Here is a 27,321-nt window from a genome sequence, read left to right on the forward strand (position 1 = left end):
TTGAGAGTTATTGAGAGTGGATCTCAAGTCTTCTGATCCCCAGACATGGTACTCAGTGCTTTGAGGATTTCAGTTTCTGTAATCTTCACAATAACTCTACTTTATAGATAATAAAAACAAGGCTTAAGAAAGTTGAGGTGACTTTCCCCCAAATAAATTGTTCTAATTTATTCACATATGACTAGTAAATAACAGACCCAGGATTGAAACCACATCTATCTCTTCAAAACATATTCACTATACCATGTTTAGTTTCTACAACTTGTGTTACCTGCGTTGACCTGAGCATACTTGTAAAATAAAGTACATATACTGCTTTCAATCTTCAATACATATATCTTTGGAGATTTAAATTTAATGTTCATCCTGTATATTATTTTTTAAGTCTAACTTCTTTCTTTTTCCCCTCTTAACATTGTAGGTTCTTGTTTTCTCATTGACCTCTTTATTGGTCATGAGAAAATATTACTTTAATTCTTAATGCAGACATTTTTCTATCTGTTCATAGCTTCTCTGAGTTTGGGATCTTGCCCTTCCCCTGCTCCCACCCATTTGGTCTATAAATGCAATTATTTACAAACTTTTGTATTGAATAGGAATATTTGGTTGAAAATACGATTCCTTATTTTATTGCTCTGGCAGGAGTTTGATTTTAGACTATTGACAAGTCTTTCAGTCTCATGAAGTCATAATCAATGATTGAACCTTTACTGTTTCTCAGTTTCCTTACCTGTAAAAGAAGACTCACAACCTCTTCCATTTTCATTTACATGCCATACACACACACACACACACACACACACACACACACACACACACGTACTTGGGACCTTTCATAAAAGTGATAGAGATTCAGGATTCCTTGCTGAAAACTCTTGGGCCAAAAGTTTTTCAGAATTCAAAATTTATAGACACTACATAACCCCTAATATCCGCAGCAGAGTTTGCTGGAAGCACTTCATAATGAAATGCACTATACCTCTCCAGCAAAGTACATAGTCACCATAATTTGGATAATAACGCATATCAACCGTCTTAAATTGAAGTTAGAAAATTTTTCACTTTTTGGAGCTTTTTTCAATTTTGGATTTGCAGATACAAGAGTGTGGTTTTTTATTACTGGCATTCAACTTAAAATCATGAGGTTTTTATGTTCAGACCAATTACAGCACTACACAGTCTACCTTACCTGAGTTGGCTTTCCAAAATGTCTCTACTACTATCCAGCTGGACCAACGGGATTCGAGTAAATCTCTTACTGTCATCGATTGGAATTTTGCATTCCATTCCCCTGTAATAATCTTGAAGGAGTCTCTTTGTATCTTGGAAACGGTTCAGTTCTGTCTTTAATAGCAAATATGAATGTTAATACCCAAGAAAAAAACGAACTAATCTTTACATATTTCCCATATAGGCTCTGTAAGCACTATTTAAAAATATTTCAGTTGAAATCAATTTTCTGGAAATTAAGAAAGAATTGGCTATAGTTGTGGATCTAAGGGCATATATCTTTCATAACAATGAAAGATAACTGGTGACTTGTGTTCTCTGTACTCATTGAGTATGATTCCACTCAACAAGATGGTATTTCTATGCCTCTTGACTTTATGACAAAAGATTATAGTATGTATGACAGCTGAAGTAGTACATATTATTCATTACTGTGACATTAAGAATTCCTGTGTCCTATATTCAATCACCCAATACCTTAACAAACATGTGAATGCCTTCTATTTTATCTATAGTATAAAATAAAATTACCATTCATATATTGTTTTAAATTATAAAGCATGTTTTAAATATTTGGATTTTAAACATAAATATAAATTTAAGTAAATTTTCAAACTAGCATTTTGAAATGATTAGGAAACTAAACAGTTTTTTCCTGCAGAGCAACCAAATTAAGTTTTAAAATATTCATATATGGATAAATCTCACAGTGCAATAAGTATTTGCACTTGTCATGCTTAAAGACAGAATCCTAGTTTTGAAGAGAATGTAACAAGTTAGTTGATTTGGGAGACACCAAAAATACGATATATACAAATAAAAAATACAAATACAGGTACAGGGAACCCTGGGTGGCGCAGTGGTTTAGTGCCTGCCTTTGGCCCAGGGCGCGATCCTGGAGACCGGGGATCGAATCCCACTTTGGGCTCCCAGTGCATGGAGCCCGCTTCTCCCTCTGCCTATGTCTCTGCCTCTCTCTCTCTCTCTCTGTGACTATCATAAATAAATAAAAATTAAAAAAAACAAATACAGGTACAAATACAAAAAAAAACTTGAAATATAAAGCAAGATTAGGTTTTGGTGCTGTAGGACTGTTTAACATAATTGTGGAGAAATGACAAGGTAAGGCAAAGTGGTAATGGGTAGTTCTCTTTTCACAGTTTCTATTCTTGCTCAATATGTATAGTAGGGAGACCATCTCCCCATGCTCCCAGCAAACCTTGTCTGTTGGTGTTGCCAGTACTGCCTTGAGAGAAATGGAGAACATAGAAGAAGTGGTGATAAGTCAGGCATCAGTCACTCACTAGGGACTCCCTTCCAGCCAAGGCACATCCTTTTGCAGTAATGAGGAAATTCATGCATGTCTGAGTGCCAAACACAGAAATGTAGACCATGAGTTTTCCAATCCCTTCTCCCATTAGGTGTCAGATCAGTTGGCATGTCCATGTTCCCCTTTGGTATTGTAAACATGACCTCCAAAATTTGATTTGGTTAGTGGGGCTACTTATACCAGTACCTGGGGGCCTAAAGACTGAAACTCTTCTGTAGAAGTATTCCATGATATGTAGTTAATAATAGCATATTTTCCAAAATGAACAAAACTGACCTAGTGTTCAAAGCCCTTAGCTGAACCTAACCCAAGGATATTTATGAAGGGATCCCAATATTTATCAAGCAATTAATGTTGCTATTTATTTCATAAAACATCAAGAAATAGTCTTGTACTGCCATATTCACAATTTAGAATAGATCACTGCTTTCACATTATAGTCTACAACAGAAGACAAAAACAGTTTCAGTAAGTTTGGTTTTGATACAAAAAAGAGTAAGCCAAATTGCTCTTGAAAAGCTGTCTTGTACATCATTAAACTTTTCTAGGCAAATGAGTGAAACAGGAAAATGTTCACCTGGTTAAATTGAATCTATAGTATAAAATAAAATTACCATTCATATATTGTTTTAAATTATAAAGCATGTTTTAAATATTTGGATTTTAAACATAAATATAAATTTAAGTAATTTTTCAAACCAGCATTTTGAAATGATTAGGAAACTACAGTTTTTTCCTGCAGAGCAACCAAATTAAGTTTTAAAATATTCATATATGGACAAATCTCACAGTGCAATATGTATTTGCACTTGTCATTCTTAAAGACAGAATCCTAGTTTTGAAGAGAATGTTAGAAAATCATTCAGCTGGAACTATAGGATATTATGCTAAGTGAAATAAGTCTATCAGAGAAAGACAATTATTATATGATCTCACTCATATGCGGAATTTAAGAAACAAAACAGAGAATCATAGGAGAAGAGAGAAAAAAATAAAACAAGATGAAATCAGAGAGGGACACAAATCATAAGAGACTCTTGATCATAGGAAACAAACTGAGGGTTGTTGGAGGGGTGGAAGGATGGGATAATTCGGTGATGGGCATTAAGGAGGGCATGTGATAGAATGAATTCTGGGGTGTTACATAAGACTGAGGAATCACTGACCTCTACCTCTGAAACCAAAAATACATTATATGTTAAGTAATTGAATTTAAATAAAATTTTTTAAAAAGAAAATCATCTGGGCAGCCCAGGTGGCGCAGCGGTTTAGCGCCGCCTTCAGCCCCGGGCCTGATCCTGGAGATCCAGGGTCAAGTCCCACGTCAGGCTTCCTGCATGGAGCCTGCTTCTCCCTCTGCCTGTGTCTCTGCCATTCTCTCTCTCTCTCTCTCTCTCTCTCGAATAAATAAATAAAATATTAAAAAAAGAAAATCATCTAGCATAGCATTTTTAAAAATTTAATAGGTAGAAAACTTGTCCCATAGGCTGTGAGTACCTTGCTGGGGATAAAACAAACAAAACTTTGCAATGTCAAATTGTTTCAGAAATGCTGGGTTAATGTATCAAAAAGGTTTCTTTATGACATCTTGATGTCCTAGTATGTCAATATGTTTGTCGATCTCCCAAGGATAGGGAAGCACAGTGTGCAGTACCTCCCAATCTCATTTGATCATTGAGTCCTTTTCTGTGAACTGTTGTGTAAAACTAGTGTCCTGTGGAATGCACTTTGGGAAATGCTTATCTAGTTGTCTGTAACTCAGTACTGCAGGCCTTGAAGACTTTCACAAAGATTCTTTCCCTCATCCTCCATAGACATGGGCTTATAAGTTTCCTGGACAAGCAGCTCAGTTGCTTCAAAAGTCTGTTACTTGATGGATAGTTCTAGTCATTAGGCTCTTTCTTCATTTATTGGACTAAAAATCCCCTACCTATAATTTCCAGCTTTGGTTTTCGTAAGGTCCTTTGCTGTTCCACATGGCGGGCCTTCAACTATTTGAACAATGTTGAAGGATTGTACAGAAGTCCCGGCACAGGGTTGTTGCGAAGGTTTCATGTAACCTACGTCAAAGTCCTTCAAGCAGTGCCTGGCACGTACAGAGTAAAGAGTAAGGAATTAATGAAGAGCAGCTTTTATTTGCTGCCCAGGCCTTTCTCTTCTTTCCTCCTCATTGGATTTAGATGTAGATTCAGCTTCTCAGGACCAGAGCCTTCAATCTAGGTTCTTGCTGAGGTCTGAGACTTCTAACATTCCCCAGAGAGTCATGTACTCCTCGGACTAATGAGAAATGATTCACAAAAATTCTCTATTCCCTTTGCCTTCATTACTGAATTTCAGTTATTTCTGCCAGAAGCTTCTGACGCCCCTGTTCCAACAGTCAATCTCTGCTTGCCCAAACCAGTACCCCAGCAACGCTGCCCAGCATGGCTGAGGCTGCTTGGCTGGCTCACTTTAATCCTTTGTACAACCCACACCTGGATCCCAGAGCTGGTATTCAGTGACACTGCTCCTGGGTCTCCACTTTCTGCTGACTTTTCAGGCCTCCTGTGGTTCAATCTGCCCCTGCACCACAGGCTTATCCTTCTGAAGGTTGGAAGTATCAGCATTCATGGGCATTGGCTGAATGAGCCTTTATCGAACACCTACTGTGCCCTAGCTTGGCTTGTCAGCTACACAGCCCTCTCTCCTGCCATATCGCCTCATGTAAGTCAATCATCAATCAGTTGAAGACTAAAACCGTACCCTTTTCCATTCTCTACCCTCACTGCTATGCTCTTAGGAAAAAATACTCATGAAGACACAGCTTGACCAACATAGGCTTACTATTCCCCTCAGCTCGGCTGAACTTTAGACAGTCTTCTTCCTATCTTGACACTCCTGGCCACTCCTTTTCTAATTTACTTTAGAAAATTTGTCATTGTAAATCCTTGCTCTGTCCCTTTGAGTTGTCTTTTTTTTTTTTTTTTAAGATTTTATTTATGAGAGAGAGAAAGCATGAACAGGGAGGGAGGGGCAAAGGGAGAGGGAGAAGCAGCCTCCCCACTGAGTAGAGAGCCCAATGACATGGGGCTCCATTCCAGGACCCTGAGATCCTAACCTGAGCCAAAGGCAAACACTTAACTGACTGAGCCACCAGGTGCCCCTCAGATGTAAATCTTTTTTTTTTTTTAAAGGTTTTATTTATTTATTCATGAGAGACACGGGGGGGGGGGTAGGGGCAGAGACACAGGCAGAGGGAGAGGGAGAAGCAGGCTCCATGCAGGGAGTCTGATGTGGGACTCAATCCCCGGACTCCAGGATCACGCCCTGGGCTGAAGGCAGGTGCTCAGCCGCTGAGCCACCCAGGGATCCCCAGATGTAAATGTTTTTAAAAGCTTCTTGCCAGTTGTAGATCTCAAAACTGTCTTTCCTGAGTATCTGGGCACCATCTCTTTGAAATGTAAGCATCAAGGAACATAACACCCCTGTCCACCAGTTCCTCTGGGAGGGGAGGAGCCTAACTTGCTCCTTGAGGGTATCTTACTCCCAGTGGTAAAACTAGGTGAAGATAGGAAGGATCCTATTTGTACTACTGTTGACAACACTCTTGGAATAAGAGCAATGTCTATCTTCTTATCTCATCTAGTGCAAATTTTATTTAACAGGCTGCAAATGAGGTTATTCTGGTGAATGGTGGTTTTGTTTCTTTGTTTTTTTGTTTTTTTTTTCAATCTGGACATAAACTTTTTTTCTGGAATCAAATGCCTGCTGCCATTGACCTTGCCCATGCTTTGTGGCAGAGATGCTTTCCTGGGCTTCTGCTGGCTACTTTGGGTGTCCATTGTGAGGGGCTGATGAGGCAACAACCAGTAGGGAGAGCATTTCTTCTGTCCCTCTCCACACTTCTAAGCCACCTGGTGCAAAGCTGGTTGGTGGTTGCTTGGAATGCTCTAGTGTGTGTGTGTGTGTGTGTGTGTGTGTGTATGTGTGTGTGTGTGTTTAATCAGACTCCATGTCCAGCTTCACAGGGTCTTGAGACCAGGACCTGAGCTGAGGTCAAGAGCTAAACGCTTAACTGACTGAGCCACCCAGGCACCCAGGGACGCTTCCAGTTCTGGTGTTTGTTTGGCCCCGGACTAAAATGATTTATTTCAGCTAACTTTCTCAGCAAGTTGGAGCTCAGGCCAGGCAGAGTGCTGTGAGTAAAATGAGGCCTGAACAGGCCCCTCACACTCCCAAAGGGAGGGACAGGACACAGCTGTGGAGACAAGAGTCTGTGTTGTTGACAAGCCACTCTTACCTGCATTAGTGAGAAGAAATGGTTCATCGTTATTCCGATTGAGTCTTGCAACCAGCTCTCGTTAATGATATCCTGACGCTCCTGCTCTGCTTCTTCCTTCCGGGCATCACAGATGTCCCACAGGCGGTCTCTTAAATCCTGAACAGAAAGAACACAGTTGTGCTTTAGAACATGGCTCGAATTACCTCAGGGTAATGAAAATAGAATATTTTACCTGCCTTAAAAATGTCTCCAAAGAAAATTAGACCTAATGCACTCATGGATTTTATTCCTTCATTCAACAGATATTTATTTTGCTTCTTCTCTATGCCAGGCCCTTACTTTGTAAAACCAGCTCACCAAATCATATGCACAAATTCACTGCAGTTCACTTTATTTATGGGTGGCTATGTTTTATGTAGTATTCTAGTCCTTTCCCAGAAAATTTGTTTAGTTGAAGAAGTCCTGGGGTGCCTGTATGGCTCAGTTCGGTTAAGCATCTGATTTCAGCTCATGTCATGATCTCAGGGTCATGAGATCGAGCCCTGCATCAGGCTCTGCACTGGGTCTGCTTAAGATTCTCCGTCTCTCTGGCCACCCTCCACCCAGTTCTCTCTTTGTCTCTCTCTAAAAAAAATTAAGAAGTCCTTTCAGGGAATTTTTGTGGAAATGGCATATTGTTGGTGGATGAAATATGCAGCTGTATTTAATCCAAGGGCATAAGCCTATTCATTCACCATAAGTGGAACATGTCATTCACCAAGAAGTGCTGTCTGAACTTAATAGGATTGTCCAAAAATAAGCTTTCTACTAAAGAGCTAGCAGTAAAAAAAAATATTTTAAAGATCCCAGCTCTGCCATTTAGATAACAAAACAATAGCTACCATGTACTGAGGTCTTTCCATGGGTGTCAGTGTGTCAGAATGGAAGTCACTGTACTGATATCAACTCATTTAATGCCTCGCAACAACTTGAGGTACTATTATAATGTTAATTTTGCAGATGAGTTATAGAGAGGTTATCTTCCTAAAGGCACACAAAAAGTTGGTGGTGGATCCAAGATAGGAGTCTGTGCTCTTGAGTAATATACACCACTATTTCAGGTCTTATATACTTTACCTCTTACCTCTCGTATGTGCTAAATTAGCTTATGTATTTAAAGTGCTTAGCACAGTATTTAGCATATGATAATCCCACAGTTAATAAAATATATCTTATAAGAATATAATATTATTTATAGCAATAAAATATTTCTTTAATAAAATATCCCATTAATGAAATATAGACAGTCAATTAAAATGTGACAGTTCTCACAATAATAATTTATTGAATGTTACTATGGGTTGGGCATTGTGGGTAAGTGCTTTACATGGATTACCTTGCTAGTCTCCACAATAACCAGGAGTAAATTCTGGTGAAAAAATTGATGCCCAGAGAGGTTAAGTCACTTGGCTATGGTTTCAGTGTGGGGTGGAGCCAGGAATCCTAATGCAAGCAGTTTCATTCAAGCATTTCCATTTCAGCCAGTGCCCACAGTGGGTTTTATTTCTGTGATATTGTGTTAATGGAACACTTAGCACTTTGGTTTGTTACCTTCAGGGAACTGGACATAAAAATGAAAGTATCACAACCATTTTTATAGTCATATGCTAAGTGTCAGCACAAAACATCATTATTTTAGAGCCGATCTTGATATCTTCATGGTCTTTCCACAGCTGCTCTGGCAGACATTCAGTGCATACTGGCTTGCGCTTACCAAGTATTTGTACATTTCTGAGAGCTAGAAGAGTTCTCTTTTTGTTCCTGCTTCACTATGAGGCCTTGGCAAGTACTAGCATCTCTGTGGCTCAGATTTCTGATGGTAGAGTGAAGACAATGCAATAGCAGAACCTCTCCATTAACTTCTCAGAATTGGAATGAAGTAAGTCAAGAACAAGCACATTGACAGAGCATAGAGAGGGTCCAGGATTATCCAGAGGCACAGCTGGTTTTCACACTTTATTTGGCAAAAACTAGGGAATTATTATATATCCCTGAATAATCAGAGTGGGTTGTTTTAAAGAAAAACTCATAGCTATTAATTGTGAAAGTCGTGCAGACAAAAATCATTAAAAATGATCACTTTCACAAAAGTTTTCAATGTTTTCTGCTGGGTCAAGAGCCCAAATTCAACTTATATATGACTTACTAGAGTCTCATATAAAATAATAGGACACAAAAAGGTCAAAAGTCAAAACTTATATGAGATAAACACAAATAAATAAAGCAAGGTTCCAGTATTGATATCAGATACAATAGAATTCAATACAAAAAAAGTACTTTGGGGCAAAGATGGTTATTTTATACTCTACAGAGTATAGGAGACCATGAAGAGATAGCTTGTCATGCTTCTTCATGGGTCAAATAATGCTGCATCAGAGCTGCAGTTAATTCAATACCTCTTGGGTTAATGCTCCAGCACCCAGATCATCTAAATCAGTATAATACCTTCACTTAATTTCAGTAGCTTCGCAATTGGTTTCCCAGCCTGGTCTCCCTTTTACTCCACTATAGACAGATCCTCTTAAAAACCAAAAACTAAGGCTTCAACTCTCATTCAGATCAATACCAATATCCTAATAATGACCTCCAAGGCCTTAGATAATGTGATCCCTTATGATCTCTCTGACCTCATCACCATCCACCTGGCCTGCTCATTCTGTTCCTCTAGCCACCCCCGTCAACTTACTGTTCTTTAAACACACTACTCATCCTTCCACTTCAGTGCCTTTGGCTTTTCTTCCCTCTGTGCCTGATACACTCTTCCCCAAATATCTACACAGTTCACTCAATCACACCTGTTCTGAGTTTGCTCAAGTGTCACGTTCTCAGTGGGCCTTTCCACAACCACCATATATAAAATGGTACATCAACATTCCTTTCCTGCCTCCTTTCTTGTTCTTCACAAAGCTCTCATTACCAATGACACACACTCATGGTATATTCTATATACTCATTTGTTTATTGCTTATCCTCTGTCTTTTGGCTACCAGAATATAAACATCTTGAGGTCATAGACTTCTTGTTCACTGTTGAGTTTCAAGACACTTGAATAGTGCTAGGACCATGATAGATGTTCAATAAATATTTGTAGAGAAGATAAATGGCTCATAGGATAGGTTTTGGCACTTTTTTGGTTATATAAATAAATATTAAGATTATAATCAGATTTGACTACCAGTAACCTATATTTTGGGAGTGGCAAGGGAAGGAATTCCTGTGACAGAAAAAGGGGCTCTGTAAATTTATACAGGAAAGACAAAAGGTAAGATATTGAAATCAGGCTTCTTGGATATCAGGAGTCCTTTTCTAAAGCATCAGGGTAATATATCCCATTTATGAAAATCTGCCTATTACGTGGCAGGCACTGTGCCTGCTGGAGATACAAAGATGTAAAAGATTTGCTACCTCCCCTCACAGGATCTATTCAATATTGGCAGGCTTTTAGGTTTTCCACGAAGTCCCCTCTTCCCTTCCTTGACATCATCCAACCATATGACTGCACTCAAGGTAGGCATGTGCTTAATACCAAGCATGGAGATAGTTACAATGCCAAACAAAGCTTTGGGTTAGGAGTCTACAAAAGAGATCCCAAGAATGCTCTTGCTTTACTGGACTTGGGTCCTTTCTCTGGAAGTATTGGCCAGCATGTTCTCATTCTGAACTCAAGTCTGGTCTCTCTCTGCCTTTCTCTGTGTGTCTCTCATGAATAAATAAATAAATCTTGAAAAAAAAATCCTGTTTAAAAAAAGTGAGGTGCCTGGATGGCTCAGTGGTTGAGCATCTCCCTTTCGGGTCAGGTTGTGGTCCCTGGTCCAGGGATTGAGTCTGCATTGGGCTCCCTATGAGGAGACTGCTTCTCCCCCTGCCTGTGTCTTGGCCTCTTTCCTGTGTCTCTCATGAATAAATAAATAAATCTTAAAAAAAAATCCTGTTTGAACTCAAGTTTGGAAGAGCCATTGCTCTTGAAAGTTGGTAGATAAATGTTCAAACCATTTCCCTCCTCACCCTCACACCTCATGGAAGAAGAAAGGAATGAGTTAGGCTTCTGCAGTACAATATTCATGTGTGTGGAGACCCTGGTGCAGCAGGTTGCAGATTTCCTTACATTTACTCTTTGGTGTAGTTCAGACTTTGTTTCTTCATCATCCCACAGGTCATCAGGAAGAGCATTGAAATCAGCCTGCCATTGAGATACAAAATCTTGCTTGTGATCTGGACGCCATAGAAACTGCTGGAAATTTGTTCTGTAAGGCATTAAGAGAGTGAGATGGAGCTTACACAACATGCCTGTAGACTACAAAATTCTGACTTTGGAAATTTTACTTACCTAACCTCGTATAAGTAAGCAACCACACTATGCTGTTCTTCTCTCAGATGCCTGAGTACTGTTTTGATGGAGTTTATGTAGGAATTTTCGATTAGTTCCCAGTAAGGCACTAAAAATGAAGGCATTTCCTGTTAAATGGTAAAGCATAAAATTAATCATTTCAAAGTGATAATTCTCTTGAATAATTGAGTCAGAAGAGCAATACTCAGCAAGAAGATCAAGATGAAACCATCTAAAGCATTCTTTTTTTTTTTTAAGATTTTATTTATTTATTCATGAGAGACACACACACACCTAGAGAGAGAGAGAGAGAGAGAGAGAGGCAGAGACACAGGCAGAGGGAGAAGCAGGCTCCATGCAGGGAGCCCAGGTCTCCAGGATCAGGCCCTGGGCTAAAGGCGGTGCTAAACCGCTAAGCCACGGGGCTGCCCTATCTAAAGCATTCTTTGTGAAACTTCTAGCCCTTCCTTCTCTCCCCTCCCCCAGCTAATCACTAATTCAAATACTTCTTCATGTCTCAGTTCAGACAAATTTCTTTCAGAAATCCTCCTCTGATTAGAAAAGTATTGAGGGCAGCCCGGGAGGCTCAGCGGTTTAGCCACCATCAGCCCAGGTCCTGGAGACCTGGGATCAAGTCCCACATCAGGCTCCCTGCATGGAGCTGCTTCTCCCTCTGCCTGTGTTTCTGCCTCTCTCTCTCTCTCTCTCTTTCTCTCTCTCTCTCCCCATGTCTCTCATGAATAAATAAATAAAATCTTTTTTTTTTTTTTTTTAAAGAAAAGTGTTGAAGGTCATCCTCTAAAGTTCTGGAGTCCTATCTCAGTACCCTGCACTCAGCACTTTCTCCCATTATAGTAAGGATGACATTAATGGCAACTGCTCATTCATTTGTCCATATTCTCCTCTAGAATACCAGTCTCATAAAGAACAATGAGACCAATGCTGGTTTTAGTCACCACTCTCTCATTTTTCTTAAAATCACTACAGTGTCTGGGACACAAAAGGTACTCAAATATTTATTGAATGAATAAATAGATGTCAGATTTTGCCTACGTTGGAAAACTGCCTGTCATGGACAATATCTAACATTCATGTCATGGTGGTGATGAATCATTTCTCTGCATTTGCCCAAGTGGTTTTATCTTTGCTGTGTGCACCATGAAAGTTAGAAAATTTCTTTATATTATCTTTGATGATGCAAATAAACAACCAAAACCAAGAAATAATTGAAATGAAATAAAACTAAAGATACATATTATATCCAATATAAATTCTCTGTACTAAATATTACCTTATTGGTTGTGCATTTATTTACTCAGGATATTACACATGGGGCTTGGAGAGGTTATTTGGTTAATCTCCCTTCCACTAAGAAATACCAAATATTAAGGATAAGTTATCCCTCCATAGATCTCACTGAAACATTTCAGGGCAGGCCCTCTGGTGCCACACAACTATGTTCCTGGAAATTTTTCCTGTGTGTTGAGCAGAAATTTGCCTTCCTTTCCACATATCAGCCCTAGCTGTGCCCTTTGGAGAAGGGCACTACATTCATACAGTGTTCCTTATGACAGCATGTCAGATATTTCAAGACAGTAAGGAGGTAGGCTGGGATTCAGGATGAAACTCGCTTGTTTGTGTAGTCCTGGCATCTAGTACAGCATTTGCACATAACGGGCCCTCAATAAATTTTACTATGTAGACACCCCTGAGCCCAGTTTTATCAGCAGTTAAATTTTTAGGAGACTGGCTGGCTCCATCTAGTTCTAAAGGCCTATGATTTAATGTCTAGACACACTTGAAGTACTCATTTATCTAACTTAAACATTTACAGTTTCTTTAATGTTCCTCCTCTGACATTGTTTTGTTGTTGTTGTTGTTTTTAAGATTTTATTTATTTATTCATGAAAGACACAGAGAAAGAGGCAGAGACACAGGCAGAGGGAGAAGCAGGCTCCATGCAGGGATCCTGATGTGGGACTCGATCCCGGGACTCCAGGATCATGCCCTGGGCCAAAGGCAGACCCTCAACCACTGAGCCACCCAGGTGTCCCCCGACATTGTTTTTAACACCCTTCCCCCACCCCAGTTCCTCCCTCTGGTTTCTACTTTTTCATGATCTCTCTCAAAAGATGCGGTACCCAGAATGGTGCTGAAGACCATTTTAAAGAAGCCCACTACTAAACCTCCCTCCTGGATGACTTTAATCCATTAATTCACACTCTGTGTTACCTCCTAGAAATAGACCTAATTAAAGTAACACTCTGCTCACAGATCTCATTCGTTTCTAAGAACTTCATGAGAAATACTATTCAAAATACTATTTTGAATTCAAGATACACCTCCCTGATCCTTCTATTCAACCTTGCTGCCAAGGAAAAGGAATGGGCCAGTTCAGCAGGACTTAGTGAACCTGTGTGGGCTCTGGGGGAGCATTTTTGTCACTTAGGTGTGCTCAGAAGTCATACTTCTAACAATTTTCTCTCAAATTGTGTCAGTCCTGGTCTGTATGTAACTAAATCCCATCAGCCTTTTATTAAACATTTGGATGTTTGCCTATATCTGGTCTTCTGGACCCATATCCTCAGTGATTTCTATGAGTTATTGATAATGCCATATCTATAGGTTCTTCTGGTCTCTGGGATGTAATTTTTTTTAGCCTGGGCACTTAACTCTCATGATGTGACTAGATGTGTTCAGATCTATACTTTCCAATTAAATAGTCTTCTTTTCATTGGATAAGACTGAGGATAATTGGAAATCAGTAGCCAAAGCAAATATGCTCCAAAGCTTCAGAAGCTATAAAGAAAGACCTCTCACTCTGTCTTCTTGGTCCTGTCTGCAACCTCTTTTGTGGCTGACAAAGGGACAAGGACCCAGGCTCCTCTGGAACTTGACTGCTGCCTCCACCCGGGAGAGCCAGATATGAAAGCAATCTCTCTCAATCTCTCAACCTTTCTCTCTCTCTCTTTCAATCTACCTTCCCCTTTCCCCTCTATCTCCCCTCTCCCTTCCTCGATCTGTCTACATGCCTACTGAGGGAGGTAGATATGGGGTCCTTGAAAGGCCTGCAACTAGGGTTACCAGATAAAGTATAGGGGGCCCACTTAAAGCCATTGTTAATCTGAAATTAAAATTTAACTGGGCATCTGTCTTGCTTCTTCTTTGGCAGGTAAGCTCTGTAGCTGCCAAAGTGTGAGAAGCTTAGGGTGGGAAAAGGACTAGAGTGGATTATGTGGCTGCTTTGTGCTGCATATCTGTCTCTTGTCCCTCTAGACCAAGTCCTATCCTTCATTCTTCATGCTACTCAGTGCCCTGGAAGGCTGACTTATGTGAACTACTTCAGGAAACTGCCCTGCCTTCCATCTTCTGGGCAAGAGATGGGAGAGCAGAAAGATACGAGGTCTGGTTCTGAATCTCCCCGCTCTTCTCGGCCGCACCACTGTGGGTGGCTACATCCCTCTGCTGAAGGCCTCAGCTCCTGTCAGATGGCACTCTCCACATAAGTCCCCTCAAGTTCCAAGCATCTGCTCCCTTTCCTCACTTTCTCAGTCCTATAGGCCATATAGCTCCTGGCTATCCCTTGTTGGGGTATTAATTGAATCCTTATATTTTCCCTTATTTTTTATCCTTTATTAAACTCTCCTTAAATTATTATCTGTTTTCTGCCAGAATCCTGACTGCTAGAAGATCTACATGGGAGCCGATGTCGATGTCGTATCTCAGTGTTAATGTTTACTTTTTTACTTCTGTCCTCTATTCCTTCTTGTCCTCTATAAATTTATTTCTCTCATGAGCTTCAAGGTTTGGAGTTAAGGATTGCATTTTAATATTTTTGTCTCTCACTCTCCAGCCCTGCCAGATAATACCATTTTTATTTTATTTTTGTCCCAACAACCATTTCTATATCCTGATTCTATGACAAATTTTTTAATGTATTTATTTCAAAAAGTAGCTTCTGTTTGGCTGAGTGATATTACACACATCTACAATTATATCATTTAATATTATCACCTCCAAATATTTTCTAACTTCCTTATCAATGCTAATTAATTAAATCATTAGAGTTCCATCAAGAATCTACATTGTGTTTGATTCTGTATTGAATAGAGCTGATTATCCCACATGTTCCCAACCTTCTCTCAAAGAGTTTATAATCTAATTGGGGAGATAAGACATGTCCCTAGGAAAGATCAATAATAACAGCAACACCACAACCACTGAAATTCATCATGGGGTCTCAGATGTCTGGCACAGGCAGTCAGTGTTCAGAGTTCATAAGAGGAAGAATTCACTGAGAACTGCAATGAAGAAAAGAGGGGCTGCATCATTTACAAAGCTCTTTGTCTTTGAAAAAAAAATGTGAAAGTCCATTCTTGATTTTTTCTTAAGATGATTTATCTATTGAAGCAACCAGATTTTTCTAGGTGGAACTGGGCTTTGTGGTTGTCAGAGAACAAAGAACTGAATGGAGCTTCCCGGGCTCACCTGGGGGCATCTCCTCACCTTATACTGGCATACCTATTTAAAGTTCTCAGGCCAGACAGTGACCTGTTCTTTTGTTAGTTTAGTTAGCTTCAAAAAATTTCTTCTATTTCTCAAAAGTGAGAGGTTAAACTTCATTTGAAAGCATTATAATGTGGGCATGAGAACATGGATGGAGGGCTATAATTTGCTAGATATGTGTTCTGAGGAAGTCATTCTTCCAAGAAACTGCATCTCTGCTTGTCCTTAGGGAGAAAATTGGTCCTCACAGAACCCATTTTGTTCTCCTGCTTTCAGCACTTAATAGCCATTCAAAGCATGACTCAGAAACTCGAAGGAGTAGAGAAGAGGATACAATGTGATTGAATGTGTAGTCTCAAAAATTCACCTTGGCTTTTTGATGAAGATACATATCACCAGCTATGAAAGGCCTTCTGGATAGTGCAAATAAAGGTATGAATCTTACTTAAAAAAAAAAAAAAGAGAGAGAGAGAGAGAGAGAGAGAGAGAGATTGAGAGAGAGAGACTAGTTTCTACTAGCTTAAATCTAAACCATCATACCTCAGGAATTGGTTCATTCACGTAGACCCATTCTTCTGATCCTGGCTTGGGTGGTGTTGGCACTATGGGAACAGGTGACATGTCTGTAGAATCAGCAGGTGATTTCTTTAGTGGTCCTTTCCCTCCTGGTGATTTTCCTTTAGGAGAACCTTAAATATGCATATTAAATCATTCTGTTACAAGTAGGTGAATAGAACCAGATTCTGGTAGATGAATAAAGCTAGAATTACCGTGGACTTAAGGCAAAACATCAAGCAATTTTGGGAAGACTTAACAAATCAAAAATCAAAAACTCTATTCTCTACAGCCTCCAAATTAACCAGTAGTAACAGTAACAGGTTTTTTTTTTTTTTAAAGCTACTTAGTTTCTTTTGTCCAGTTGGCTATGAAAAACAACTTGATATTTTATTTTTGTCTCTGTCCTTGCTTCTAAAATGAACAGTTTAGACTGTAAAGTGCATTTCATTTACTACTGCAAATACTAGTAAATTAAATTCTCATTCTGAATGAGAAAGAGAGTAAGTGTACTATGAGCAGGGCTCTTGATGGTTGTTTTTGTTTTTGTTTTTGTTTTGAAGCTCAGGATAGGATCAGGGAAGAAGGAAGTTACTATAAGAGTCAGCCAGAGTTAGTAAAGAATGCAAGGAAGGAGATAGGGTATTGCAGCTCCTGAATATTCCAACATTCCCTGAATGAGAAACAGGGTTTCTGAGTGGGAAACTATATTTCTTGCTACACTCAGGGAGTATGGATGAAAGTACTTGCTGTGCCATAAGCCTGGATGAACTAAGGCATTAAAGAGAGAGAGAGAGAGAGAAGGGAGCAAAGAGGAAGAGAGAAAAGGGAGAAAGAGGAAGTAGAGGAGGAAAAAGAGGAGCAAGAGAAAGAATACTAATGTTCAGTTGAGAATCCAAAAAGAACATATGCTTCACTTCCCCTGAGAGCATCAGGAAGGAAATCTAGACCAGTTGGGTGGCATGGCACTCTTATGGTCTGAAAGATCCTGTGATTGATGAAAATAGCTTAACTCAGAAAGCCTAATATGTCCTAACAGGATCAAGGTTATTATGGTTTAGAAATTCATTCAGTTTAAATTACACTTACCTTCAGAATAATTATTGAGATTTTAGATGCAGTTTATAGATGCCTACAGATGTGGGAACACTTTATTTCCCAAACTATATTTCCTTAATGAGTATTATTTAATGATAATGATATTTAGAAAAGTAAATATTCCTTACATTTTCATGCTATTCAAAAATATACAGACTATAAGTAGAGAGGAATCTGTCATTATGTCTCATGTCACCCCTAAATAGGTGACTTCTATTAAAAATAGTATCCATTACCCACAGGTCTGAAGTTGTACCTAGATCTTTTTATATTTAGAAAAATTTAAGAAAATCTTTGTTCAGGCAATAACTAGCAGTGTTCATAATTTGGTATATATTTCAATATGGTGATTTTCCATTATTTGACCTGTATTTTCAGTGAAATAAAAATGATAACACTATGGCCACTTTAAGATGAATTTCTCTAAGAAGAATTCCTAAGATATTTGCAATTATAAGTGTAGGACTGGAATGAGTTTATTATTTCTTCTTTTCTTACATATCATGATCATTCAGTGAAAACTAAGAGCCGGGTATTATTTTTGGACCATTGCACTTTGATTCCATTTAACTTTTATCTATTTTTTTAACAATGGAAATACTAAGGAGGAAAAATTTTAATGAATAAAAATATATCTATGCCATAGGGAATTAATATAGCTGTAATTTTTGAACAAAATCTGCCAGCATGTTAAATGTAACAAGGGGCATCTCTTCCTCAATATCACTCACCCGACCACATGGAAGCTTCAGTTTTTAATGAGAGACTGGCTTTTGCTTGAAAGCTGGATCATTTAGTCCTCAGTGTAGCCATTCAATGTTGAAATGGAAATAGTTCATATATATGTTTTTTCTAAATTGTAATCTAATTTAAATATTTTGGGGATGAGGCATATAAATAATACGTTAGAAATAATTGAATGTTTCTGATATTCCAATGGCGATAGTAGAGCAGTAATTCTTGGGCTCCAGTTTAATAGTTCTCCAATTTAGAATTCCCTAGAGAGCCTATTAAAACACAAATTGCTGGTCCCCCACAGGAGTTCTAGATTCGGTAGATCTGGGGTGGGGCCAAGTATTTGTGTTTTTAGGAGGTTCTCAGGTGATTTGGATGCTACTGGTCCAGGGACCATACTTAAAGAGCCACTGCAGCCAGGTATCTCAATTTTATTAGCCTTTTATTTTTTTTTCCTCTGTTTTTCCATGCCCTTCCAGTTAAATGTCACTAATGTTTATAACACTGACATTTCATTTATTGCTAAGTGGCCTGGTAGCACTTACAACAATAAGTCAAGTCAGAAGGCAAGCACTGGAACAATGCCAATGCCAATATATGAGCAGGCCAGTGGAACAAAGACAAAATTATTCCCCAATGTTTGTTCCATAAAACTCTAGCTCCAGTGGAAACTGCTCCAAGAGAGAATTCTGCAGCCAAAATATTTTGGGATATTACATATTGTATCTCCCACTCCCTTAGAGGTGCATATTGATATATTTTTTTAATTAAAGACTTTTTAACTTGGCATAACTCAGTATTTTCTGCAATTAGTTGATTATGGAAAACTTTCTTCATTTTGTCCCTAATTAACAACTGATAGGTAAGGTCATAGTGTTGAAGAGCTGTTGTTTTATGAAGCAATAACCTGGGACAATGGCATATGGGTTGAAGAGAATAAGAAATGCTTTAAGAACACCAAAATACACTTGGCAATGGCATTTCACTGTCAAGATTTGGGGAGAAAATAGGTAGAGGTTGATCTATTATGCAGAGAAGAATAGGACTGAGTCGAAGATGTCAACAGCAGGAAATAAGGATAAATTTGAAGAATGGATATAACTCCTTAAACCATAAGAGTTGACTTCTACATCAGGACTACAAATTCACCTATTTCAAATATTATTAAACACAACAGAAATTCGGTAAAATAAAAGCAAAAAAATGTTTGAAAGTTATTAGTTAATTATATTGAGCTAACTGCAGCTAACTGACTCAGGTTAACTAACTGATTAAACTTGCATTTGCTTATGGTGTATACTTTTAACAGAATGTGTCTACTTTTTTTTGTTTTGTTTTGTTTTTTGTTTTTTTTTTTTTTTTTAGAATGTGTCTACTTTTAACTAAGGATGCTGTTAAAGCAAGTACATTATTATATTTAACTTGACTTGGTAACTAATGTGCATAGTATATTTAATTTTTCTTTAATTTGTATTTTTGAAGATTCTATCGTGATCCTTCATTTGCTTTTGTTGATCACAATGAGAAGCAAGGAATAAATAATGTAAACGTGAAAATTACTCTCCTATTAGTAAATAAGTAGAGCTGAGCATAAATTTTAAGATTTATGCTAAGATTTTTTTTAAAGATTTATTTATTTAGCTTAAGATTTTAGCTAAGATTTTTTTAAAGATTTATTTATTTATGATAGACATAGAGAGAGAGAGAGAGAGGCAGAGAGAGAGAGGCAGAGACACAGGAGGAGGGAGAAGCGGGCTCCATGCCAGGAGCCCGACGCAGGACTCCAGGATCACGCCCTTTTTTTTTTTTTTTTAATTATTTGATGCCTTTATTGATTCTAGGCAACTGGCCCAGATAGACCGATTTTAGTACAAGTTCCTTTACCCACAATACACATGAAACAGCACCATTCTCGAAGTCAACCTTTTACAGTTATTAAACTTCACTTAAGGAGCTTGAGGGCAGTGTTGAAAGGGGCCAGGTTCTCACATGCCCTCATCCACTCTGCACATTGGCTGGCACTGTCACGTTGCAGCCTCCCGTGTGCTGGAGCACAGACCATAACACAACATCTGCAACAGTGAGTTCATTCCCAACAAGCCAGGGGCTCTTCCCAAGAGCAGAGTTCATGGAGCGGAACACAGCAGGACTCCAGGATCACTCCCTGGGCCAAAGGCAGGCACTAAACTGCTGAGCCACCCAGGGATCCCCTAACTAAGATTTAAATCTCAGTGTTAACTCACCAGCTGGCTCTAGTTATACGTCATGTTACATAACCAGAGAAGGGTGAGATTCTCTTTGGGAATCATGGTTATGTATTTTTAAATGGCAAAATAAAGATCCTTTTCAGCTCATCAGTTTGTGAACTTGCATACTCCTGGCTTGCCCTGCATTTGGCAATTTGTAATGAAAAATTAAACAAAGGTACACACTCATGACAACCTTATTTGAATGTACCCTGAAAAAGCCAACTGTATATATTTATAACTGCATTTCAATCTTTAATTGGTTGTTATAGCAGCTTCAAATAAATCTGTTTTTAAGAGCCCAGGATTTTCTGCCAACTATTACTTGAAAATTATATCCCCTCTATTTCACAGAAACAGTTAAGGTAAAACAGAAAAAAAATTAAGTGAAAGTAGGGTGAGGAAAAGTACAACTTAAAGTGGAACGGTCAAAACTGGAAGAGGTATTAGGAAACCGATATCGAGATCTAGGAAAACTCTATCGATATCTCTTGCACAGATATGGCGACTAGTTTGGTTCTGAACTTCTGGACAGCCAAAATAGAAAAGGAAATATCATCATTTCGATGTGCTAATCATCTAACCACTCAGATGAAGAAAGATTTTCCTGTCCCTTGATTCTGAATGAAATGTCTCACCCGGGATTTCCTATAGGGACCATTAAATGATTTAGTGGGCATACCATCCCCCCAGAAAATGAAATACCAGGTTATTATTGGTATAATGCAAGTTTCACCTCCACTGCTATGTTACACTGTGAAAGGAGTTGAGTACTCTATACTGAAGGGCGTGTCAGTGAAGGCAATTTGACGGAAGCTCAAGAAAATATGGTTCACTGTATGTCTCTCTGATGGCCTAGCATAGCCCAAGGGTAACACCTGTAATTTCTATGATGGATGGATATTCTGTATGTTAGGTGTTTCTAAATTATTTCCCACAAGCATCACTTTTCTCAGCAGAACTTTTGCTAAAATCCGAGCTACAGAACAGCTGAGGTTATATTCTTTGGCAAGGGCTTATGGCTTACAAATGCCTGAGAGAAGTATTCGATGTATACAGAACCATGTCAAAACCGTATCTATCTTTAACTGCGGTACCTTTTCTTTTGAGTGAAGTGTCCCCTTTCTTTCCTTTTCCTTCCTGAAGAGAGTCTGGCTTACCAGTCAAGGGTTCTAAACAAAATTCAAGACATAAACATTATTGATGATTTTCTTTAATATCCTGGGCTATATTATTCATGAGCAATCAAATGTTATTCCTCACAGATAAACAGTCTTATTTCTGAGGTCTTTACTGTGAGCTAAAATTAATCTGAAGACAGATTGGATTAAAACTTCTTGAATGACAGCCCTGAGAGTGCTATTCCATTTGTCACGCTGAGAAGTTTAGTCTTAAGTTTAATGTCAATATTTGTTAGTGGATTTGGTGACAAACTCTTCAATGCAACAGAGCTGCAGAGTTTTAAAAGTTAGTTACAAGTTCATTTGAAGCAGATGGCTCTATTTTGACTTATTTCAATGAAATGATCCTTATATAATAAGATCACTAAATCTGTAATAAGAATGATGCCAAAAGAGCTTGAGGAAGAGCTGAATAACCACATTGTTTTGATATGGTGTATCCTGACCTCATGACTTGTGATTTCTACATTTCCACTTTGCATGGACTATAACTTGCAATGTAAAGGATGGTTTGGGTATGGTTATCTTGGATTCCTTGGACTCTAGTTCAAAACTGCACTGGAAGGGGGAAAATGGGAATCTGTTCATCTCAAGCTCAATATGGCATCCCAAATAATAAATTAGTTCCTTGAAAAAATTCCCTTCATCCCACATAAGTCACCAAACAAATGCAATCATTACCTACCCTTTGCCCTGGGCTACAGTTTATTCTTCATTGGAAGATTGGACAGATGAAGCAATTTAAATGCCTGTGATGGAGAAACCCTGTCTGACCTATTATATTTAGAAGTGATAATTATAAGAATGTGTAAATGGGTAGCACATGTCATATTTAAACTTCCCAGAACCAACAACCAAGACTTCGAAGAACTAAAACATAGAGAAGGATAACCTTGGAATTCAGTAAACTTCTATAAAAAGGCTTTTAAGTATCCAAATAGCCAACCACCAAACTCAAAAATAAGTAAATAAACAAATAATTAAAAACTAAATATTTGTTGAACTAGTTGCTTTTTTAGAAATAAGCTTAATAATAATAATAATAATAATAATAATAACGTTTAGATAAGCTCCTAGTTCCTTTAATAACAATATTTTGGATAACCAACTTTTTAGCTCTAAACAAACTCTAAACAAGGCAACAGAGAAAAGAAATTACAAAGAGATACTGGAATTTATAAAGCATGATGAGCAAGTCTAATTTCACCTGGGGGCAGCATGCACTCTACCTGTTTTTGTTTTATTTTTAATCAGTTCCTAAACAGATTCTGAAATCTCAAAAATTATTTTTAAATAGCAGCATGGATATAGTACTATTGTATTGTCACACTGACAACTTTAGTTTTAAATTAAATTCTGAAGCTTGGTAGTGGATTTGATAATAGACCCTTTAATGGAACATAATTGTGAACTCCTTCAAATTTAATCCCAAGCACGTTGGAAGCAGATACAAAATGCAGAATCACACAGGGGCACAATGACTGTTCGTACTCAGCGCACTATGCCCCCTTCTTTAGTCTGTTTCCACCCTGTTGGGTTTTTGTTTTTTGTCGTTTTTTGGTAAATAATTCCTCTTTTCATCTCAACTTCTAAAGATGGTTGTTGGGTATTTGAGCTGGGCATGTTCAGAAGCCTCAGGCTTTCATTTCTGAAAATGCTTTCATTTGAAAAAGAATTTGTAGATTATTTATATGAAAATAGTCAAACCTGCCAGGAACTTTTCCCCCTAAAATCGCTTCACTAAGCTTCCCTGAGCTGTAAGGGCAGCCGCCTGCTTCACTGCCTTGCTCTACTGCCCCACTGATGCCCAAAAGCACTGAAATCTCTTTCCATTAAGCATTATTGTTGGAAGGCAATAATTAGGCCTCTGGAGATGAACACTTGGATAAGTTTTTAAAGATCAGGCTCTAGGCCCGTCCTTGGTGAAAAAAAAGAGACAGATGCAAGCATTCTTTTAAGCAATGATAGCTTTATTATTCCTCTCACGCACAGTATTAAAGAATACAATTTTAAAATCGCAAGCAAACTTCAGAAACTTAAAGATGGAACTATGTTATAAGCAGAAACACCAGAGACTGGTTTCAGGGAATGGCTCAAGTACACAGTCCTCCAGATAGCAGGCAGACTGAGGGGGAGGTCGTGGTGAGGAGAGTCATGGTTATAGGTTAAAGAACTATATTGGATAAGTCTAGGCTTACTCGAGCCATCGTGGAAACTGTTTTCCCCAGTTCTAAACAGCATTTTAAAGGTTTTTATCTTTACTCCAGACCTCTGAATTTTTTTTTAATTCCTAATGGTTCACGGGAAAAGTACATATATATTTAATTTATGGCTTTGTGCTTTATTATTCCTATGATTAAAAAAAACATGTCTTTAGAATTTGCGCATATTTTGCCCTTTAGACAAGCCCCATTTTATTGGATATGATGGTCTTTAATAGACCATAATATATGTTACTTAAGTCTTTAAATGTATTTGTTCAACATAAAGAAATTCAATTAAAAAATTCACATCCATCTCAAATGTCCATGAAGCACAAAGATTCTGGAGTTTAAAAATGTGATGCTGGCACAAAATCAAAGATTCCTAGGTAGACTTGGGTAATGCGCGGCCAGCTACTTACAGAGCTGAAACTAGACACGACAGCCAGGTTTGCTTCTATGCACAGCACCAAACTGATAGTGACATTCTACCAATATGGTGCACTACAACAACTGAGCACTTCACTTTGGTCATTATCTTTATTGTCTACCACTCAAGTTAATGGTCCTTCGTGTTTAAGGATCTAGAAAGAACTTCAGGTAAAACATATTCCCTACACCAACTCGATCCATATATATTATAAATTACAAACATACACATTTACTGAGATGCCAGGTGCTCATTTCTATCCTTTTTATTATCACACAGACTCACACAGATGAGTAAGTTACATATGAATTCTAGGCTCTGATGAATGCTGTTGATTTGTTCCCTTTTTCTTGGGAAAAACTGGCTATGCTAACTCTCATTTTTTGAAGATGTTCTCACTCTACAAAAACAGAAGTCTACAGTTCAGCAAACAGTTGTGTGTCCTTTTGATGTGCTCTAAGTTCCTTCTGGTTACTCTCTGTGCCTATCCTATTCTCATCTGTGGTCTTATTCTAATCAGTAGAACTGGGTATGAGGACTCCACATTCCCTCCCACACAGGAAAGTACATGGGCCTTGGGACAACCACGCTGTTGGCTGGCTACTAAGGGCTTTTCCACTCCCATATGAGTGCATAACTTGGTTCCATACAATTGAAGTTGCTCAAAGTCTGAATCTAAACAAATGCATAGGTCTTGCAACTTATAATTCTTTTCTAAGTGAAAATAAGAAACTGGCAAACAGGATTATAAATTATTCTGTCAATCACCTGCTGGTGGTTTCCCTTTTGCAGTAGGAGTTTTTGAATGCTCTCGTTGAGGATGGGTTTCCTTCTCTTTTTCTGGCTCAGGAGGAGGAGGGGGAGGGGGAGGAGGAGGAGGCGGAGGCTCACCCAGGGGAACTTCTTTTTTCTCAGCTTCCTTTTCTTCTAATTTCTTTTTAACTTCAAAAAGATGATAAGAACAGACCTTTATTAGAGACTCTAGACACCTGCTATTTTACTTGAACCAAGATAAGCCTTAATTAACATATAACTGCCTATACTGATTTAAATTTACATCCATATTTTAAGGCTCTCCCTTAAATCATACAGTCCTTAAAGCTAGGATTTGAAGCCTTTTCTGCCTTGTTAGAAATGTTGTTTTCTTTGCCAATGATGGTGATGATGATGATAATGGTGATGTGTATGTGTGTAGCAGGTAGAAGGGCTTGTTGACAAAGGGTGCCAAAAGTAAAAGTAATAATCTAGATGTACCTAATGTAGTGGAATAGGAAAAGAAAGGATTATTTCAAAATTCCAGTGGAAAACCAAGGTGAAGAAAGCATGAAGAGAAGGTGAAGAACAATGTTACAGAAGCCGAGGGTGAGGAGGTCACAGAGGGGGTAAGACCTGTGCTCTATAGACTTCTGAGAGCAAATATGTGCAAAATATTTAGGATAGCGCATAGTACTCAAGTCTTCTTAGCAATTGGTTAACTCAAGCAGCAACTATTTATTGTATTTGAATTGTGCCTTGAAGGAAAGTAAGGGTAATACCAATGAGGTAAAACAACCTCCACTGCTGCTAATAATAGTAGTACAAACGACAGTAGCCACAGTTCTGGTTGCCAGAGATAGATCATCACAACAAAAAAAAAGAAAAATCCCGACCTTGTGAAGTTTGCATTTTAGTGGTTGTTGGCAAACCATAAACATGATGAGTAAGTTAATTTATATAAGGGGTGGTGGTATGTACTGTGGAAAAAAACAGAACAGAGTAAAGAGGATCAGGAGTGCAGTGGGGCAGCTTTTTAAGTTTTAAATGGAGGGTTGAACAGGGTAGGTACCTCACTGAGGTAACATTTGAGGAAAGACTTGAAGAGAATCAGGAAGTGCCACCCCACAGAGAAGCCAGTCAGCCTGGGGGCCTAGAGAGATGGAATGGGGCTGGGTGTGCTTTTTTAGGTATCTCTTGCTGTTATGGCTCTTTGCCTCTCACCCTTCAGGTTCACCCTTCCTGTCATGTCCTCCTGGGCCTCCCGTTACTTCCTTGCTGGGACCTTACCACTGGCAATGAACACCCACCCCCACCCTTGTGTGGCTATTTCTTTTCATATGTATTCCCTCTGCCCTTAGATTCTTCTTTTCTTCTTTTCTTTTTTTCTTTCTTTCTTTTTTTTTTTTTTAGATTCTTCTTTTCAAGTCAGCAAGCAAGGGGCCTTTATTCTATTAAGATGTTTTCTCAAAGTGGAAAGTAAGGTGTTTTTTTATTTTCTGATTATAAAAATAATACAGAATTATTGTTTGCAAAAATCCAACAATTTAGACAAATAAGCAGAAAGGGAAATTGCCTGTTAAGTCTCTTTGCTCTTCTTCCTCCCATACCACCAAGTACTGTATAGACTGTCAGATTCTTTTCTGTGCATATATATTTAATACATAGACATACTTTTAAAAACAAAACAGGGCTATTTTATATATAACCAGCTTCTTCCTACTTAACAGTATATAATGGTCTTTTTTATTTTTTTTTTACCCCAGGGTATGTGTGTGTGTGTGTGTATATATATATATATTATATATATATATGTATATATATATATATATACCTTTTATTTTTTAATTTTCTTAACTTAGGATGTTTAATTCAGAGTGTTGGGCTAGGTCAATGTTTACGGTTTTAATGATAAAATATTTGTTAAAGTGATTAACCTATACTTGAATAAGACGCAGTTGAGTTGTTAATATATTCAGTGATTAGAATGTAAAATCTTCAGGAAAATATTGAAGTGAGTTTGACAGCTGGCAAAAACAAACTGATTCTAACCCGTAGATATTTGAAGCTACAGCTTAGAATTGGTATTTTTTTCCTTCCCAACCAAGACTCTAAGATTGCTGTGAGAGGTTTCTTCCAGCCTCCAGTCTAATTTCTGACTGTTAAATAACACATTAAGCCTCTTAAATAATATGCAAATTGGTATTTGTTTTATCTGCGAGTTTCAATGGCTGGCTACGGGGAGTAGACATTTGGATGTGGGAGCTTGTCTTTCTAAGTGCACATTCCTAGATCCTCACAGCAATTACAGCTTATAGTTATGTGCTATTTTGGGGTCAATCAATTGATACATTATGGTGGTTAGATTATAAATGAAGTGACAGGAGACAGCATGTTATCAAGGCAGTTTTAGAATCCTTGTGGTATTA

At 38.3% G+C, this 27,321-nt stretch overlaps 1 protein-coding gene and 1 long non-coding RNA gene across 7 annotated transcripts in view; one reads left to right on the forward strand and one right to left on the reverse strand.

Annotated features, from left to right (window-relative positions):
* Nucleotides 1-27,321, reverse strand: part of SPEF2 (sperm flagellar 2) — a 172,148-nt gene that overhangs the window by 57,974 nt on the left and 86,853 nt on the right. For all 5 annotated transcript variants that reach the window (XM_072824916.1, XM_072824912.1, XM_072824913.1 and 2 more), the window contains 7 exons: nt 24,908-25,081; nt 21,425-21,499; nt 16,234-16,382; nt 11,188-11,315; nt 10,966-11,104; nt 6,840-6,977; nt 1,190-1,344 (listed from right to left, as the gene is read on the reverse strand). In XM_072824916.1, the coding sequence (XP_072681017.1) occupies nt 1,190-1,344; nt 6,840-6,977; nt 10,966-11,104; nt 11,188-11,315; nt 16,234-16,382; nt 21,425-21,499; nt 24,908-25,081 (958 nt within the window). The remainder of the gene's footprint in view (nt 1-1,189; nt 1,345-6,839; nt 6,978-10,965; nt 11,105-11,187; nt 11,316-16,233; nt 16,383-21,424; nt 21,500-24,907; nt 25,082-27,321) is intronic.
* Nucleotides 1-27,321, forward strand: part of LOC140632662 (uncharacterized) — a 94,572-nt gene that overhangs the window by 35,716 nt on the left and 31,535 nt on the right. For both annotated transcript variants that reach the window (XR_012030258.1, XR_012030257.1), the window contains exons 4-5: nt 11,014-11,201; nt 15,970-16,125. This is a non-coding gene — a long non-coding RNA (uncharacterized lncRNA). The remainder of the gene's footprint in view (nt 1-11,013; nt 11,202-15,969; nt 16,126-27,321) is intronic.

Source organism: Canis lupus, chromosome 4 (assembly GCF_048164855.1).
Source record: "Canis lupus baileyi chromosome 4, mCanLup2.hap1, whole genome shotgun sequence".
In the NCBI taxonomy this organism is placed as follows: Eukaryota; Metazoa; Chordata; class Mammalia; order Carnivora; family Canidae; genus Canis; species Canis lupus.